The sequence below is a fragment of the Gekko japonicus genome, unplaced genomic scaffold, assembly GCF_001447785.1.
Source record: "Gekko japonicus isolate JY-2015 unplaced genomic scaffold, Gekko_japonicus_V1.1 scaffold208, whole genome shotgun sequence".
NCBI lineage: Eukaryota > Metazoa > Chordata > Lepidosauria > Squamata > Gekkonidae > Gekko > Gekko japonicus.
Window position 1 is genome coordinate 608,711 of NW_015173680.1, and position 17,981 is coordinate 626,691.

General features: G+C 41.4%; 1 protein-coding gene across 2 annotated transcripts in view; it reads left to right on the plus strand.

Moving 5' to 3' along the window:
• XPO7 (exportin 7) overlaps nucleotides 1–17,981 on the plus strand; it is a 71,196-nt gene that overhangs the window by 16,513 nt on the left and 36,702 nt on the right. Inside the window, exons 2-5 of one of the 2 annotated variants that reach the window (XM_015423003.1) lie at nucleotides 6,793–6,939; nucleotides 13,218–13,311; nucleotides 14,165–14,331; nucleotides 15,653–15,745. In XM_015423003.1, coding sequence (XP_015278489.1) covers nucleotides 6,793–6,939; nucleotides 13,218–13,311; nucleotides 14,165–14,331; nucleotides 15,653–15,745 — 501 coding nt within the window. The remainder of the gene's footprint in view (nucleotides 1–6,792; nucleotides 6,940–13,217; nucleotides 13,312–14,164; nucleotides 14,332–15,652; nucleotides 15,746–17,981) is intronic. The other variant, XM_015423004.1, reaches the window with a different exon arrangement.

The window sequence follows — 17,981 nt, forward strand, 5'->3', positions numbered from 1 at the left end:
AGACATTTTCAAGTGCATTTCAGCCTCTTATCCTTCATTACCTGCAAGTGGATTTTGTCCTTTGTAAGCTTGACTGCTAAAAAAATATGCCAGAGCTATGCTGTTTAGTAGACTTTGGTTCCAAATATTACAGATCTGTCAAATATTATAGATCCATCAAATATGTCATGATTATTGTCTAGATCAGGATCCCCAAAGAGGTGCCCATGGGCACCATGGTGCCCATAGACACCTTTTCTGGTGCCCACCAAGTGCTTTTAGAAAGCAGGCAGGTCCAGATGGGGCTCTTGCCCAGATATTTTTAGGCTGGTGGGGATTTGATTGGTTGTGCGGGTTTTTAAAAAACGTGTCTTTGGCTGCCACCACAGCACAAGGATCTTCACTGTGTGACTGAAGGTAAACTGGCTGTCATTTTGTTGCTGTTTCCACCTCCTGCAGTGGCCATTTTGTGGTTGTGCCCACCATGCCATGTCAGAATTTTAAAGGCACCCATGAGCTTAAAAAGCTTGGGAATCCCCTGATTTTTTGGGGGGACCTCTGATCCTTTTCAGTCCAGTTTTAATTTCCATCCTGGCTTTGCCATTGAAAACACTTTGTTTGCCCAGGAAATGGACAAGGGGAATGCATTCCTTTTAGTTCTTCTGAACTTCTCAGTCATTTTGAGACCATCAGCCATGGGTTCAAGACAGCTCTGCCTGGGTCTGATTATAGATGACCATTTTTTTCAGTTTTGAGAGGATGGTGCCAGGAGACTAATGATCTGGATTATGATGCCATCACTATGCAGATGACAGCCAGCACTCTCTCCATTTACTCCTAGGGAGGTGATGGAAGTGCTAAACCACTGCTAAGAACCATTGATGGGCTGAATGAGAGTGAATTAACTGAAGCTTAATGTTGCAGAACAGCCCTGCTGATCCACAAGCACCATTCCACTGAGATACTTAGTGGCTGTCGTCTGTTTCTGCCTGTCATCACACCATTCATCCTGGACTCATCCAACTCTTTGAGTATCTATGCTTATATCAGCTGGTCATTTAAAGTATCTACCACTTGGAGGGCCAGCAGCCCTAGTGCTCTGTCCCTGTTTACAAGCTTTGCCTAATTCCCGCATCTCCTGCTCACTTCAGTTAACTGCTGCAGGAATCACTTGCTGCACTTGTGCACTCTGGGAATCTAGTGATCTATCGACTAACTGCCTCCCTTCTCCCGAAGTAACATTTTTGAGCAAGGCTTAATGTGATTATGGAGAACAGACTTCCCACATTCATAATGTACTAAAATGAAAATGTCCACACCAGTAATCCACACAGCAACACATGGAGCAAGGATACAAAGAAAAGGGGCATGCATGCAGCCCTCAGTCCCTCTTTTATACACACCCTGACTGTTCTAGGGTAGGCTGTTAACTCTTACAGTTACAGCTTTCTATCAATTATCCATTTACCTTGAATCCTTGTGTAGGCTGCCTGCCCTTTGTTAGTTCCACATTGGCAATGGCAGCCATCAAGATAGAGCTTAGGTGTGAGATCCCCTTCTTTCAAGTTATCCCCAGATGAAATCTGTCAAAATGGACCTCATTTCCCTTGTGTCAAGGTAATTTATCTCCTCAGCTTGCCCACTGCCTTTGTTATTGCCAGGAAGAGATACAGTCTAGTATTTGGCATCCCCTAAACTGGAGGTGTCGAACTCATTTGTTATGAGGGCTGGATCTGACATAAATCCCACTTTGTCAGGCCGGTCCATGTGTGCCATAAAGAGTAATGCCAGGTACCAGCGATATAAACCTTATAAAGGACATAGACAAACCCAATTAACGATATTATTTTTTCCTCAAAATACAAACATGCTTAAAATATACTCTTACAGTATTTCCTGTACTTAACAGTCTTTGATAGCTGCAACCTCTTGCTCTGTATTATCGCATCAAAATTTGGAGTCAGCGTCTGTGCTGTAGCGATCTTGAGTATGCTGTTTAGGTGTGTATCTGTAAGTTGAGAATGTCCTATTTATCAACTGTGCTGACTCAGTATGTGTAATCTGCCTTGAGTACATCTCACCTTAGAGAAACTTTTCCTGTCTACCCCTGCCCTGACACAAGTAATCCCAAGGGTCCTCTTCCCTCTCTGAAAATATACTTCCCCGCTACACTAGATCAGCAACTTTTTTCTCTGTGACCCTGAAAGTATTTTTGTGTGTAAAGCAAGGTTTCTTCCCCATTTAGAGACATCTACCCTAAAACATACTCATAAACTCCCCAAGGAACTGGAGCCACCACCCTCAACACTTGCTTAATCCACCACAAAAATCATGAACCCTCCACAGATTTACCAGCCTCCTGTCAATTATCAGAACTCCTAAACCAGCCCTTTTATTCCACCACTTCTGTGTGATTCATCCACACCAATCCAGTCTCCTCCAAATCTCAAGTCTGCTTCCACTGACCACTCCTTTCCTTGCACTTCAGTCCCAGGTAGAGACCTGACCTTCCACAAAGACACACATACACTCCATGGTACTGAGGTTCGAGCATGGGGACTAACAACTGAGAGACCCAGGTTCATAAGTGCCATTCTGCCATGGAAATTGCTGGGTGACTTTGGGCCTAATGTACCCTGCACAGTTGTTGTGAGAACAAAATCATAGATGGGGAGAACAATACTTGTAAATTACTTTGGGTCCCTATTTGGGGAGAAAAGCAAGGCACAGATGCATAGAAATTTAGAAATGATGCAACAAAATCTCATTTAAGTCTTTAAGTTGGCTCAAGACTCCTGTTTTATCTTAGCCTCCAACTACACCCTGCTCTTGCATCCCACCTCACCTCACCCCGAACACAAACACTCAGCACCTTCCCTCACCCCAACAGCTATATTTCTCCTCCTGTCCCATGGCTTTCCAAGCACAGTTCCCACCATGCACCCCATTGCATGCACTTCAACCCTTCCCTTCCGTGCCCTTTCCTCCAGTCCCTTATACCACACACCCCAGATACACTCTGGCATTCCCATTCCTACACTTCCCCTAATGCCCATTTCCATCAGCAGCTCCCCCACCACCACCATCTTTACATAGAATGACTTTCTCCCTCCCTTCTCCCTTCCCTTCTCCCAAATGGCCTTTTTTGCTGCTGTAGCAAAGGGAGAGGCCAGTACGAATGGGCCCTGACTGGTAGGTGGTAACCGCTGTCTCTGACAGGAGGAGGAGAGGGAGCAGTGGCTTCACATGTACAACCTGGCTCAACTGAGAGAGAAAGAAAAGGGGGAACCTTCCAGCCAGCTGACCTGACGCGGGTCTCTTCACTGCTCTTTCCGCCACCACCATCCTCCTCTTCCTTGCTTGTGGGGCAGATAACAGACCTGAACAGACTAGTCCATATGTTTAACACTCCTGCCATAGACTCTGTCACCTCGTAGGTGTCACATTCCTGCATGTGAAATGACCCTTTGATTGTTCTCTGCTGCCTAGAAGTATTTCCATAACTATACATTAAATCCTGGGTACTTGTGTGAGTAGGTATATGACCTGTGTTGGCTAGAGTTGGACCTCTCCCTAAAGAATCAGGTTTACTGTTTTCTGAGACCCAGCCTTGCTTCTTGATAGCTGATTAAAAGTACTTTTGGTCAGTCGCCATTTAGCCCAGTTGCTGCTGAAATACAGTCTCTCCATGATCATGACTTCCTGACTGGAATACTGTACTGTTCTTTATGTGAAACTGGCTTTGAAAAGAGCTCAGAAATCATAACACTAGCATACAACTGTCAGGCTGTTAATGGAGGAGGCTGAGAAGATTTATTTGGAAGAAACTACACTTTATACCTGTTGGTTTCCAGGCCTGTTTCAAAGTTCTAGTTTTGATCTTTAAAGTTCTAAGTGGTTCAGGACTGGAGCATGGAGGTCATTTGCTGCCAGATGAATCTGTCCAAAATCTATAGCCTTCTACGGAAGCCATGCTTTGTTTTCCTCCAATATATTCGGGGGAAGGGCAGATAAATGGAACCACGCATTCTCTGTGGGAGTTAACAAAATTACTGAATTGCCTTCCCAGAGAGATTTGCTCAGTTCTCTCTGTCCTAGTCTACTGATGTTTTGCTGAGATGCTGAAATCCAGAAGGCTCTTGGATTAAACTGATGTTCAACCTTTCTGGTGTGTTAAAAACTAACTACTGTTCTTTCTTTTGATTATTCTTTAGTGGGCATTGCACTTTTTAGGCAGCTGGTTCTTGTCTGATTTTGTATTTACAGTATTTTTGCTGAGGTAAACTTGATTGTTTTGTTAACTACTTTGGGGACTGAACAGTGGGGTAAAATGTTTTTTGTAAACAAAGTTTGCTTTTAACTCTACTTTATTCTAGTAATGAAGATGCTGAACAGCCTTGGAATCAAGACTATCTTCAAAACCTCTAACCAATACAGAGTTGGGCTATTCCTTGTCTGTGGGTTCTGTGTAACTTAAAATTTGAAAAATGCATGGATTTTGAGAAATCAAAGTATCAAGTGTATTGTACTCAGACTCTGGGAATAAATGATGGAGAAAGCTTTTAAGGGATCAGGAATTGATGGACATATGCAGCTTTATATCTGGAGGAAACTTCTATTACCTGCCTTCATTCTTGTCTGGACTTGCAAGGCACTCACTACAAAATTATCTACCAGTAACATTTTGCACCCTTTCATAAAATATACAAAACAAACACTTTCTAAGTGCTGGAAATGGTCGTGTTTTAATAGTCACTCTGTTGATGTGATTGAAATCCTCAGTAGTAATGAAGTGGTTCTGATATTGCTGGATTTCAAGGTGATTTTATTAGGATATTTAGATTATTCAGAACCAATTACAGTTAACAATGTAGGCTAGATTTTTGAAAATCTCAATTGTACCGTTTGGCTAAAGAGTTTGTTGTGTGCAACACCAGTAAAACAGAGTAATTCCAACAAGTTCCCAGCCTTTTCCTTAACTGTAAACACCTGTTCAAAATGGTTTAGTGCTCTGAATTATTGGAATGAGCCAGCAACAGGTATGCAGTTTCCATTGATAACTCTTACAGTACAAATGCAATATCTTGACAAACCATCTACTACTTATGTTCAAGTTCATATAGAGTGCAGCAGTTTATTCCACTTCCTCAACTGATTTAGAAGATTACTGTCTTTCCCTCTTTCTGCAGAACAATAAAGAGGAAAGGTAACCTGGCCACCCAAGTGTGACTAATTCTTTTTCCAAACAATTTAAATCACAGTGCTTCCATTATGCATAGGGTTAATGGAACCCAAGTATAGGTTACAGGAGCACTGTACTCTTGCATACCATGAAAACTGTTCTTCTGCTCATACAAGAGGTAATGTGTGAATGCAAAACTCCATAAGGTGTACATCTAGGTCATACGTTCAGACCTATAGATAGGAGTGACAGCATTCTGCAAAGGCACCATAGTGAATCAAGAATATGGAAAGTTGTTCTCATGTTATACTTCTGGAAGATTAGACAAAAATTGAAATATGCAGAATATCAAATTATGCACAATACTGAAGCTTATTTTACTGCTTTAACAGCACAAAGTGCATCATTTATAAATCAGCTAGCCTTTAGAACTACACTATGTGACATGTATGAAATGTAAATATAAAAATCTCTTAGTTTCTACAAGCAGCATTGTAAATATACTTAATACTATAGAGAGAGAGCTGAGAACTGCTGCACAGTATGCTATTGTAGCACATGTATCTTACTTTTTGCCATCTGAAAGATAGGGAAATTTTGAAAACAAAAAGTAAATATTGTAGAAAACGAAAATATAATATGGATAGAAATGGTCTCGTACCGTCACGGTGAGAATAGGAACTTTATTTATTTCATTTGTACTCTGACATTCTCCCCAGTGGGAACCTAAAGCAACTTATACCGTTCTCTCCTCCATTTTATCCTCCCAGCAACCCTGTGTGGTAAGTTAATCTGAAAGTATCTTATTAGCTCAGGTCGCCCAGCGAGCTTCCATGGTAGAGTGGGGATTTGAAACTAGTTCTCCCAGATCCTAGTCTGAAACCGTGCACACCACACTGGCTTTCAACATAATTGGATACTGACTTAAACGTTAATATTGAAAATGTTCAACTCATTGTCTTATACACGTAACAAATTAATTATGGACAACATTAGTCTCATTTAATGAATAAATTCTTGAAAATATTGTATATGCCTACAATATTTAAAGGTATTAACAGCATTCTCTAATGACATAATTATCTTACATAAAGATCTTCATCCTGTGCATTTTGAGTTAAACCTTATATATAAAACCATTTTAATTTTCCATTGGGGAAAACTGAGGTGGGGAAATTCCTTTGGAAAAACTTACTAGTGTTCTGATCCCCCCCCCCCTGTTGTGTTGTTCCCCGGACTCCATTTACATCACTAAGAAGGAATGTGGTGACAGATTTGAGTACCCTAAAGGAGTGCAGGATTGAAGACAGGTCTCCTTCCAGGTTGGCCTGTGCTTTACTAGAAAGTGTAAGCAATTGGAAAGAATAGGTTTAATTTTGGTGTTAGTCTTGTAGGAAGGGGGGAGGGACAGCATACTTCTTGAGTGGAGGATTGATTGTTTTTCAAGCAGAATGTGGGTATCTTTGGGTTGGTAGTGGTGGTAGTGATGAAAAACAGTGGGAATGGTCTGGACTTCTGTAACTTCCTGGTGGCTAGACAACTGCACTTTCTTACATGTGCACCTGGTAGGAAAGCATAAAAGGCACTCTCCCACAAAAATTAACAAAGCTCTTCTCTTTGATTTGTTCTAGAGTCTAGCCCAGCTAGAGAACCTGTGCAAGCAACTATATGAGACAACTGACACAACAACACGGCTCCAGGCAGAGAAAGCCTTGGTTGAGTTCACCAACAGTCCGGACTGCTTGAACAAGTGCCAGCTCCTCCTTGAAAGAGGGAGTGTACGTAGGCCCAACAAGCCTGTTTTCAAAACACCTAAGTATTGGGGTGGGGGGGCTTTGTGTTCTGGCTTGGTACTAGGGAGCACTGGGGTCCAGCTGGTGAATTGAGCACTTTTAAAACATGAATGTTGTTTGTTTACTGCTGTGAAATGAGAGCTCATCATTTTGCTTCTAAGGGTTGATTCTTTTCTAGAAGACTGTTATGTAGAGCACCATAGTACTTTTTAATTTAAATTAGTAACTAGGCTCCTGTGGCCCTGCATTTACTTCCATTTACAAAATGATTTCTGTTAGTAAGGGGCAAGCTACATATTGCTTGGCCCTATCTACGTAATAATACACATGGCTGCAGTGTAAGCATTGGTCAGGAAGATGAGATTGTTATGCAGAAAGCAACTGAGGGGGAGGACAAAGAACAGAAAAGCATATGGCAAGGAAAGGGTCAAGTGTGCCTTCCCTCAATATCCCCCCTCCCCTCAAATGTAGGTTCTCAAGGAAACCTGCTGTGTGGTTAAAGAATGAGTTAAAATGTTGTTCCCATACTTTATTGGACTATATGAAGCCAATACATTAAATATTGTTGCCATAATCCAACATTAGCCAATTTCCTTGAATCCATCTGAATGCTGAATTTGATCCCGTAACTGTTTCTGAAACAGATACTCTTATTTTTAGTCAGTTCTTACAATCCTCCATTCAATTGAGGTCATAAGGCATCCACAGAATCATTACTGAGTTTTTAAAAATTGAGGCACTTTTAAAAATTGTGCAAGGTCTGCTGACATCTAGAACAACTTCATTAAATGAGCATTTGTCTGTTGCTGGCTGCAAGATTTTTGCAAGTTTCATAGCTAATAATACCTCTTGGATCTGACTTGGACAGTAATTTGTTGTAGCTGTTTCACTAGCAGTATTGAAGTCATCCACCTGCGAGTTCTCTGAATTATTTCAAATTGGACACACTGACTGATCTTGAAAGAGTTCTTGAGGTTATGAAAATTACTACCTCTATACTTTGCCCTTCATGACTAGGCAAATCTTGCCAGGAAAATAATAAGAGCTCCTGCAACCAGAGTAACAAATATTTCTTGGTTCAGAATAATTTGCCAAGGGAGTTGAAAGAGGTGACTGTGGACCATTTATTGAAAAAGCCTTCCCTCGAGTGGGATATCCTGGTGAATTATAGGACAGTTTCAATTTAACCCTTTTTGAATAAGATGATAGAGTTGGAGGCAGAATAACTTCAGGTTTGCCATTTGGACTTCCAACCTGGTTAAGTGACAGATAACTGCCTTAGTTGTGGTCGTGAATTATCTTCAGTTGTAAATGGATATGTGTAATTCTTCCATTTTGTTCCTTTTTGATCTGTCTGTCACGGTTTACTTTTTCACTCCATTAAACCCTTTAGAGCATGGTTTTGGCATGTCTGGTGTTGTGTTCCATTGGTTGGGGGAATATCAGATCTTGCAGAGATTTTCCTTTGAGGCTGATTGAATTTTGTGGGAAGTTCTATGTGGGATTCCTCAAGAACCTCTTGCCCATGCTTTTTAATATTGAAACCACTATATGAAGTATGCTGATGATGTCCAGGTCTGTATTTCTTTAAGCCTCTAAATCAGAGGCGTCAAGCTCATTTGTTACAATGGCCCAGATCTGACATAAATGTCACTTCATTGGGCCGGGCCATGTGTGCCATAAAATGTAATGCCAGGTACTGGAGATATTTTACCACTGACCGTGACCCATACCCCTCCTCAGTAGAGCTTGGGGCCAAACCAGCCTTCCTCATCCCTTATGGTTACCAACTCTGGGGATCTGGGGGAAGACCCTGGGGAAGGCCTGTGTTTGGGGAAAGGAGGGGACCACATTTGGACTGGTTTTCCCCCAGTTGCTCACAGGCCAGATAGGAGCCCTGAACAGGCTGTTTCTGGTCCCCAGGTCATATGTTTGACATGTCTGCTCCAAATGCTGTTGTCTCTGTCTTGAATCAGTGTCTGGATACAGTGGTCAGGTGGATGAGGGTGATCAAAGAGAAGTTGAAAGACAGAGGTGTTGTTAGCTGGAAAACCAAATGCTTTTGAATGGAGGGATTCACTTGTTTTAGATGGGGTCATGTTGCATCCATCTTGTCAGGTAACGTTTCTTCAGCACCAGGTTCATGTAGTTGCTAAAAGTGCCTCCTATCATTTACAATCTGGTTAGGAAACTCTACTCCCTTCTTGGTTGTTTTGACCTGGCCACATTGATTCATGCCTTAGTAACCTCCAAATTAGCTATAGTAATATACTCTCCTTAGGGTTCCCTTTAAAGTAATTTACAGTGCCAATCTAAGCAGAGTTACACTATTCTAATGCCATTGAGGTCAGTGAGCTTAGGTGTAACTCTGCTTAGGATAACACTGTTAGAAATTTCAATTAATGTAAAATGCAGCAGCTACGTTTTTGTTGGGATTTACTGTCTTAGCCATGTATCCCAGTTTTACAACAGTTGCACTGGCAGCTGATGAGCTTTTCCCCACAAAAAGTGGGCTGAAGGCAGTTTACGATCACCCTCTGTATAAACACAGACCATAACAGCGCCACAAAAGCCCAATGAAAAGCACACTGAAACAATACATTAATTTAAAACCAGGTATCTTCTACAAAAACTGACTGATACCAACAGCAGAAGTTTAAAAGCTCTTGTGAACAGAATCATTTTATACATTCACTGGAAGGCAGGGAAAGAAGGAGTAATATGTGCCTCTACCAGTAGTCTGTAATGAAGCTCTAGGCCAGGGATGGCCAAACTTGCTTAACATAAGAGCCACATAGAAGAAGCAGATGTCTGAGAGCCACAAGACATGAACAAATATTACACATGCATTTTTATTGGAAAATATACAAATTTGCTTTTATTAACATTAAGTAAGACTGCCAGAAGTAAAAACAAAAGGGGTAAAAACAGCTATTGATAATGATATTTAAAGAGACAAATGCTTTCTTCGAGCCAGCCGGGGGGGGGGTGCTTTGAGAATGCATTTAAAGTTAAAGTTGCTTTCTTTCTCTGCTCTCCCCCCACCTCAAGTCTACCCAGGGAGGGGAGCACTGGCTAGGGAAGGGAAGACCAATCAGGGAGGCATGCCTCCCCTTCACTTCCCCAGCCACCCTGCCAGGAGCCACACAATATGTGTGAAAGAGCCGCATGTGGCTCCTGAGCCGCAATTTGGCCACCCCTGCTCTAGAGCAACCACTGAAAAAGTCCTGGAAGGGGCCGTCACTATTCTGATCTTCCTATAGGAGGGGCATAGAGGAAGGATTGACATCATGGACTGATCTGATATGCTGGGCCTACCAAAATTACTCCTGGGCTCTGTTCAGGGACCTAGTTATGACCTTTAAAGTTCTTCACAAACTGGAACCTTCATAACTGAAGGACCTCACTAAATAGACCTGCTCACCTACTCCACTCAGCCCTGTAAATGTCATTGGAAGTTTTGTCCTTCTTGGGGCTTTGCTTCAGAGGAGCTGCTTTTTTGGTGATTAAACCCACTCTATGGAATAGTTCACCAGAGGAAGTGCTTATAGAACCTTCTCTGTTTAGAGTCTGTAAATTGTTTTAAGCTCTATTTCTGCAGACGCTTTGATGGCTCTGGCAGTGTAGGCCACTTGAGGATATTTTGTAGACTCCTTTAGTTTCTGCCGCGATGTTTTTTTGGCCATGCATGTGTGCACAGTTTCTGATTGGGTTGAAATTTTGTGGGTTGACTTGATTACTATATTCATATTATTGTTGAAGCCACTTCAAGTGCAGTTAGAAGCAGGGGCAAAAGTATTTAAAATAAGGGGGAACTGAGCTGTTGGATCTGAAACTGCATGTTGCGTGGTAAAAGAAGCTATCAGGATTGTTACAAGGTAAGGTAGACGGGGGAAGAAATCCAGTCCTGCAAAAGCATCAACATCTGTAACATGAAGGCCTGCATATTGGTAGTGAATATTTCTGTCCATCTCCAGACAGAGATCTCTAATCAAGGTTTGACTGTAGCCTCAGTATTGTGCATGGGCCTCAATCCTGCAAGCTTTCAGAATGCATATATACCTGAAGCAGCCGTTTGACAACCTTTATTCTGCTAGTGCCTGAAAACATGTTTGCTTGTTTCAAGACAGAAAATTCCAGTAAGACAGCCAGGCTGTAGTCTCAAACAAAATAGCCAAAACAGCCTTTTTCTTTGGTGCACCCCTGTTTAACAGTGTGTATATTACTGCCTCTTTGGAAATACAGACACCTTGAATATCATTTTCTATGCCTAGCCTTAAGTATTCCAGAAATGATCCATGTTCTTGAATTGTTCTTGAACCAGGTATTCATGAACTAGTTTTTTGTTGGTTGTGAATATTTGCTTAGATAACAAAAGAGCCCTGCTGGAACAGACCAGTGGTTCATCTAATCCAGCATCCTGACTCACACAGTGGCCAACAACAGGACATAGAGGCCATGGCCTTCCCCTGACATTGTCTTCTGGCACTGGTATTGAGAGATTTACTGCCTATGAATGTGGAGGTTCCCTTAGTCACCATGGCTAGTAACCACTGATAGACCTATCCTCCATGAATCCATCTAATTCCCTTTTAAAGTAGTCTGTGCCTGTGGCTATCACTACATCCTTTTGCAAAGAATTCCACTCACTGTGTAAAGAAGTATTTCTTTTTGTCCATCCTGAACCTACTGCCATCAGCTACATTGGATGCCCTTGAGTTTTAGTATTTTGGGAGAGGGAGAAAAAGTTCTCATTGTCAACTCTTTCCACCTTGTGTATAATTTTATAAGCCTCTATCATGACCTCCCTTAGTCAGACTCTTCAACCTTTCATCAAAGCAAAGGTGCTTCAACTCCCTAATAATCTGGTTGCTCTCTTCAGTTCAGCTATGTTGTGGTGTTGTTGTTGTTGTTTTGAGATAAGGTGACCAGAACTGCGCACAGTATTCCAAGTGATGCTGCACCATAGATCTATACCAGGGTATTATAATATTGGCCATTTTATTTTCAGTTCCTTTCCTTAACATCCCCAATACAGAGTTTGCCTTTTTTTTCACTGATGCAGCACACTGGAGCTGTCTACTATGACGCAAAGATCTTTTCCCCTCTCAGTCTCAGCAAGTTCAGACCCCGTTAGCCTATCCTTGAAGTTTGGGATTTTTTTGGGCCCAATGTGCATCACCTTTCAGTTACCAACACTGAACTTCATTTGCCACATTGTCACCCACTCACCCAATTTGTAGAGCTCTTCTTGAGCTCTTCACTGTCAGCCGTGGCTTTCACCATCCTGAATAATTTTGTGTCATTCGCAAACTTGGCTACTACACTACTCACCCTTAGTTGCAGATAATTTAGGAAGAAATTAAATAGTATTGGCTCCAACAACAATCCTTGAGGGACCCCACAGCTTACTTGCTTCCATTGTGAGAACTGTCCATTGATTCCTACCAATTATTAATCCATAAGAGAACCCCTCCTCTTACTCATGCCTGCTCAGTTTGCACAGGTGGGGTACCTTGTCGAAAACCTTTTGAAAGTCCAAGGATGTAATGTCTACCAAGTCACCGTTGTTTACATGCTTGTTCACTTTCTCAAAAAACTCCAAAAGGTTGTCGAGCCAGGACTTTCCTTTGCAGAAGCCATGCTGATTTTCTCTCAACAGGCTTTGTTCCTCTATGTGCCTAATAATTCTATCTTTGATTACAGTTTCTACTAATTTGCCTGGGTTAGACATTAGGCTAAAAGGCCTGTTTGGTGTAACATTTGCTACTTTCCAGTCTTCTGGTAAAGCAGTCAAATTTGGTGATAGGTTACATATATGGTTTAGTAGATCAACACTCACATTTGAGTTCCCTAAGAGCTCTCAGGTGTATGTCATCTGGACCTGGAGACTTATAGTATTTCATTTCCCCAGTGGGTCTAGAACTTCATCTTCATCACCTCAATTTGATTCAGACTCTCTTCCTGAAAATAGTGACCTGGTATGGGTACATGCCCCACACTTTCCACAGTGAACACAGAAGCAAAAAATTATTTGAGCTTCTCTGCCATCTCCCTGTCTTTCTTTAGCAATTCCTTTATTCCTTGGTCATCCTTTTTGCTCAATGTATATTTAAATAAATATTTAAAGAAATTGGAACTACTAATCTCATGAAGAGTTGTAAATACGGTAATAATTTTTATAGTCGCTTGGGAAGTTTTACATTTTCTACTTTTTGCTTGCAACTTAACCCTTTGTATTCTATGTCTATCTTGTTTTGCAGTCTTCTTACTCCCAATTATTGGCAGCTACATGCCTTACGAAACTGGTCTCGCGCACAAATAACCCTTTGCCCTTGGAACAGCGGATAGATATACGTGAGTAGGAAACAAGAGCCCTGGTGGTTCAGGCCCAGTATCCAAATCAGTTGTCTGAGATGCACATAGTCTTTAAACTAACACTGCCTTCAGCAGCACTTCAAAACTTTCTCATCATTTGCTGGTAATGTGTTTAAGTACTAGTGTGTGTGGGGGGGGGGGTTGGATTTTCCCATCTCTGCTCTTCAGGATAGAAACACTTCATATTATACTTGTGGTGAATCTATAGTCACATTCAGACATGTTCTACAGAGGTAGCCATTTTATCTTGTTGCCTCAAAAACAACTAAGAGCTGTAAGAGAATGTTCTGTAGAACTTGCTTATAGCATTTTAAGGCTGTGACATTGAGCTTATTTGGCTCCCTTAAACTCCCTAGCTCTGAACTTAATTTAGATGGGCCTTGACCCTTCCTGGTTAATGACAAAGGAGTGAAGGGATTGTGATTTTCCAGTATCACCTGCTTTCCCCTAATGGGTTTCTTTCTTAAGGCATTTCAAATAAACCACTGGATCAAATCGTCCACAAAAGTTTTTTTGTGTGTGTGTGTATAAAAACCTATCTTCCCCTATGCCTTTCCAGTTGCCAGGTTAATATTGTGTAATAGTCAGGAACAAAAGTTGCTGTGTAACTACAGGTGGGAAAGGGTGATGTACACTTGAAAATAAGTAAATGAAACACCCCACCAAAGCAAGTTTACTATTGTCTGTGTAACTGAATTTGCTCAGTTGCAACATGGGGCCTGTCATTTAAGGATAGCTTCAGTGTTTGCTGCTGCTGCTTTTCAAAGACCATCTTTCCTAGTTTGTAGTTTCCATTGTAACCTCATCTGATTGTGTCTGTTACGTTTTTCAGGAAACTACGTGCTCAACTACCTTGCTACCAGGCCCAAGCTGGCAACTTTTGTTACACAAGCACTAATCCAGCTCTATGCCAGGATCACAAAGTTGGGTTGGTTTGACTGTCAAAAGGATGAATATGTCTTCAGAAATGTCATCACTGATGTCACAAGGTTTTTACAGGTTGGTGGTGTCCTCTCTTCCACTTCCTGTTTTGGTTATGTAACATTTTCATCAAGAAGATTTTTTTTATGGTGCCTTTAGTAACAATCTGGTCTTTCATATCCATTGTTGCTACATATTTCTGTGTTTTATTATTTTGATGGTGGGTGACAGGTCTTGGATCCAGCAATCCATGGACATAAGGATCATGGGTCTTTATCATTTTCCCCTCCTTCCGGCAGTCCCTTCCAACCCTGGTAAAGTTTATGCCTGGGATTGTAGGAGCTACATAATCATCTAAGAGCCATGTGGGTCAGGAAGGCTGTAGTTGGGAAGGGGAAAGAGGCAAAACCACCCTGTCCTCATTCTTCCATTGGAGGAGCTGTCCTGGATCAAATTCCTGGGCTTTTAAGCATGGATCTCCTCACCCATGTGCCCATTTTGCAGTACAAAAATTGATCTGCCTCTTCTCCTTTCTTCATGATGGGGAAGATCCTTGTTTAAGTACACAAGTTTTCTACCTTCACATCTGTATCAACAATTAACTGAAGGCTGACTTTTTTCCTCACCTTTAAGAACTGACTGAGGTTGCCCCCCCACACACATACACCAGTTTAGTTTAGTTTAGTTTATTTCTACAGTCCAGTTTATTTTAAGTGTTTTGAGGAAGAGAGTGTACAGATATGAATTATTTGAGAGTTTGTATAATTACCATGAGGATTGGTCTACAAACTTAAGCTGGTTTTCACTGCTGTGGCTTTCCCAGGAGTATCCTCAGACTCAATTTAATAGTCACTGTTTCTGACCAAGGATTCCTGGCAACTGTAGTTCTAAGAGGCAGCTAAAGATCTGCGTCACAGAACTCACAGCACCAGATTTACATCTATAGCAGAGATGCATGTCTACATGGTTGGGAATAGCATTTGCGATCCAGTATTTTAGCACTGACCTCAGAAAATAGGAGGCATATTGCATAGGAAAACCTATGTTAATGTAGATCTTGGGTTGTGTGGACTGGACATACTCAGTCTGCATCTACCAGGCAAATAGGCAAAGAGCTAGTCCAGGCTTATCTCCCAAGTTTATCTGACCTGCTGCATCAGAGACAATGGGTGAGGTCTCTGGTCTCAGAAAAGCCTATAGCCAAAGGCAATTTGAAAATGGCCTAAATGAAAACTATGAAATACTTAATATTGCACACAGCAAAAACCATTGATGTACAATACATGTTCATGCCCAAAGGGTCTGCTTTATTGTGTCTTGACATTTGTTATCTCTTTGCCTATGTGTGCTGTCCTTGTAATAATGCAGTCTGACACTGCCCTTCCCTTCCCTTCCCTAGGACAGTGTAGAGCACTGCATCATAGGAGTAACAATCCTGTCCCAGCTAACAAATGAAATTAATCAAGTAAGTGCTACAGCCTTCTTCAGTGAAGTAAGTGTCAACTTTTCTCATTCATATTGCTGTGTGCTGCTATGTGTCTGTGCACTGATTTTGTCTGTGCAATCATGTGCTTCGGCGGTAAGAAATTGGCCCTCCTTCTGGAATTTTGTCTTTTCCATTTCCAGCACTTTCTGTACCTCTCATATTCCAGGTACTCAAAAATATAGTGCTTTTAGAGGAAAGTAACTGGAATGATGGCGATCTAAAAGATTGCCTCAATTAAGAGCTATGTCTCCAGTAAGGAGGTGAGGTGCACAAAACTGTGAAGACCCCTCAGTTTCCTACAGCTGCAGTTTTGGGGAAATATGCTAATCTTCATCCTGGGACTATGTGCCTAGTGACGATAAAGAGTTTTGTGAAACTTGAAAGCTGGCACATACCCCAGCCCACAACCAAATAAAAGAGACTGTTCTCCTTCTGTATCTCTAGTTCTGTGGAGCCAAGATGCTTCCTTGCTTGCTGACCTACTTTTGATTAGGCTGGCACATGCCACCTGTTCTTTTTCTTTCATTAGTCCTAGCTTTCCTGAGTGGTATCTGTGGGACTACATTTGGAGAGGCACCAAAGTAACTTGCTAATAGCTAAGAGTGAATCAGTGGCCAAAGGTGGGATCGCAGGTGTAAGTTTTGGCTTGCAGCTGCATTTTATAAATGGCTATGAATGGTTCTTGTGTTCTCTGGGATCATATTTACAAAGCTGCAGGTAAATACTACAGTTAAACAATGAAGTACCCACTTTTGATTGGTAATTGCTGTGTGTATTTCTGAGCCATAGATCATTAAGGTAAGCGTGTACAGTTTAGTATAGGCATGAGCCAGACACTTCATGTACTGGAAAACAAGATCTTCCATGCTATAGCCTGGAAAAATTATAAGCACTTAATATTTACATGAAGGTGAGCATCTGCAGATATAAATGCAATTAGGGTAGTGTCGGATGTAGTCAGGAGCCCAAGAATTGGCCCTGGAATGGCGGGTGTTTTTTCACTCTTGGATAATTTTGCTAATATTGCATGCTGGATCTGTACCACTCCCTGCCACCGGTCAGACCCGTGAGGATCTGTGGTCTGAAGGAGCACCCGTGTTCCCAAAACCTGAGTGCCATCACACCTGAAAACCAAACTGTTTTGTTTAAAATGGTTCACAAATGGTGAACAGTGAGTTGTGGATATTATGAAGGGCAGCAAAATGAGACAGAGACAGATCTGATTCACAAGGTACCTATCCAGGGAGGAGAATTCCTGTGTAAACTTCAGTACTGCAGTTTCATAGTTCCTGCTTCTGTAGAACTTTTCTTCAGATTGTGCCCCATGTAATTAGTGTATGGCATAGTTTCTGCTCTATTTACCAATATATTTTTGACTGACTGCTGCAATTACCTTAATATCTTCTTAAAGGTCAGCTTGTTTTCTTGTGCTTTCTTCTTAATGTGTGTTACTTCTTCCCGCATGACACTTACCTTTCTTCAATTTCTAGAGTGGCTGCCTGCTTTACAGTACCAAACAAACTTTTGTTTTGCTATCACTTCATATTCAAATCTTTTATTATTTTGTTCAAAAGAATATTATTTTTTATGTTGCCTGCATTGTTAATTTATTGTTTAAACCTTCATTTTCTTCATGTAAAATGTCTTAGATGTTAAATAATAGAAAGGAAGAATATAAATCTTTAACATAAAGACTAACCAAACCACTGACCAATTCTGGTTACGTGGAGGGTGGGGGCTTTGTCATAGCAAGTTACTTTAGTTTGTCAGGTTTTATAAATCCCTCATGAGCTCAGGGCCTCATAAATGGGTCTCCCCTTACAATAGTCGTAAAATATTGAGAGAGAATGGCTGGCCCAAAGTCACCCTATGAATTTGATGATGAGCAGAGATTTGAAAGCGAGTTTCCCCAGGGCTAGTCCAAGACATTAACCCACTACAGCACACTGGCTCTCCACATCCCATGCAAAAGAAATGAGCCTTTTGTAGATAAGTTTGGGGTAGATCAGCCACTGTGTTGTCCCAAGAGTAAGAACATAGCTGAGTATTTGTTCAAACCATAATTATTCCTGCACCTTTTACTCCTCTAGGAAGTTAGTATAGTTTGATCAGCAGTTCAGTAACAAGCTAACTGCAGCATGGAGATCACTTTTGTAGAGTCATGCAGTGGGATAGCAACCTCTCAGTTTAATTCACTAGTAGAAAGCAGTGTGTGGAGTGCTCTGCTCTTTGTTTATGAGCT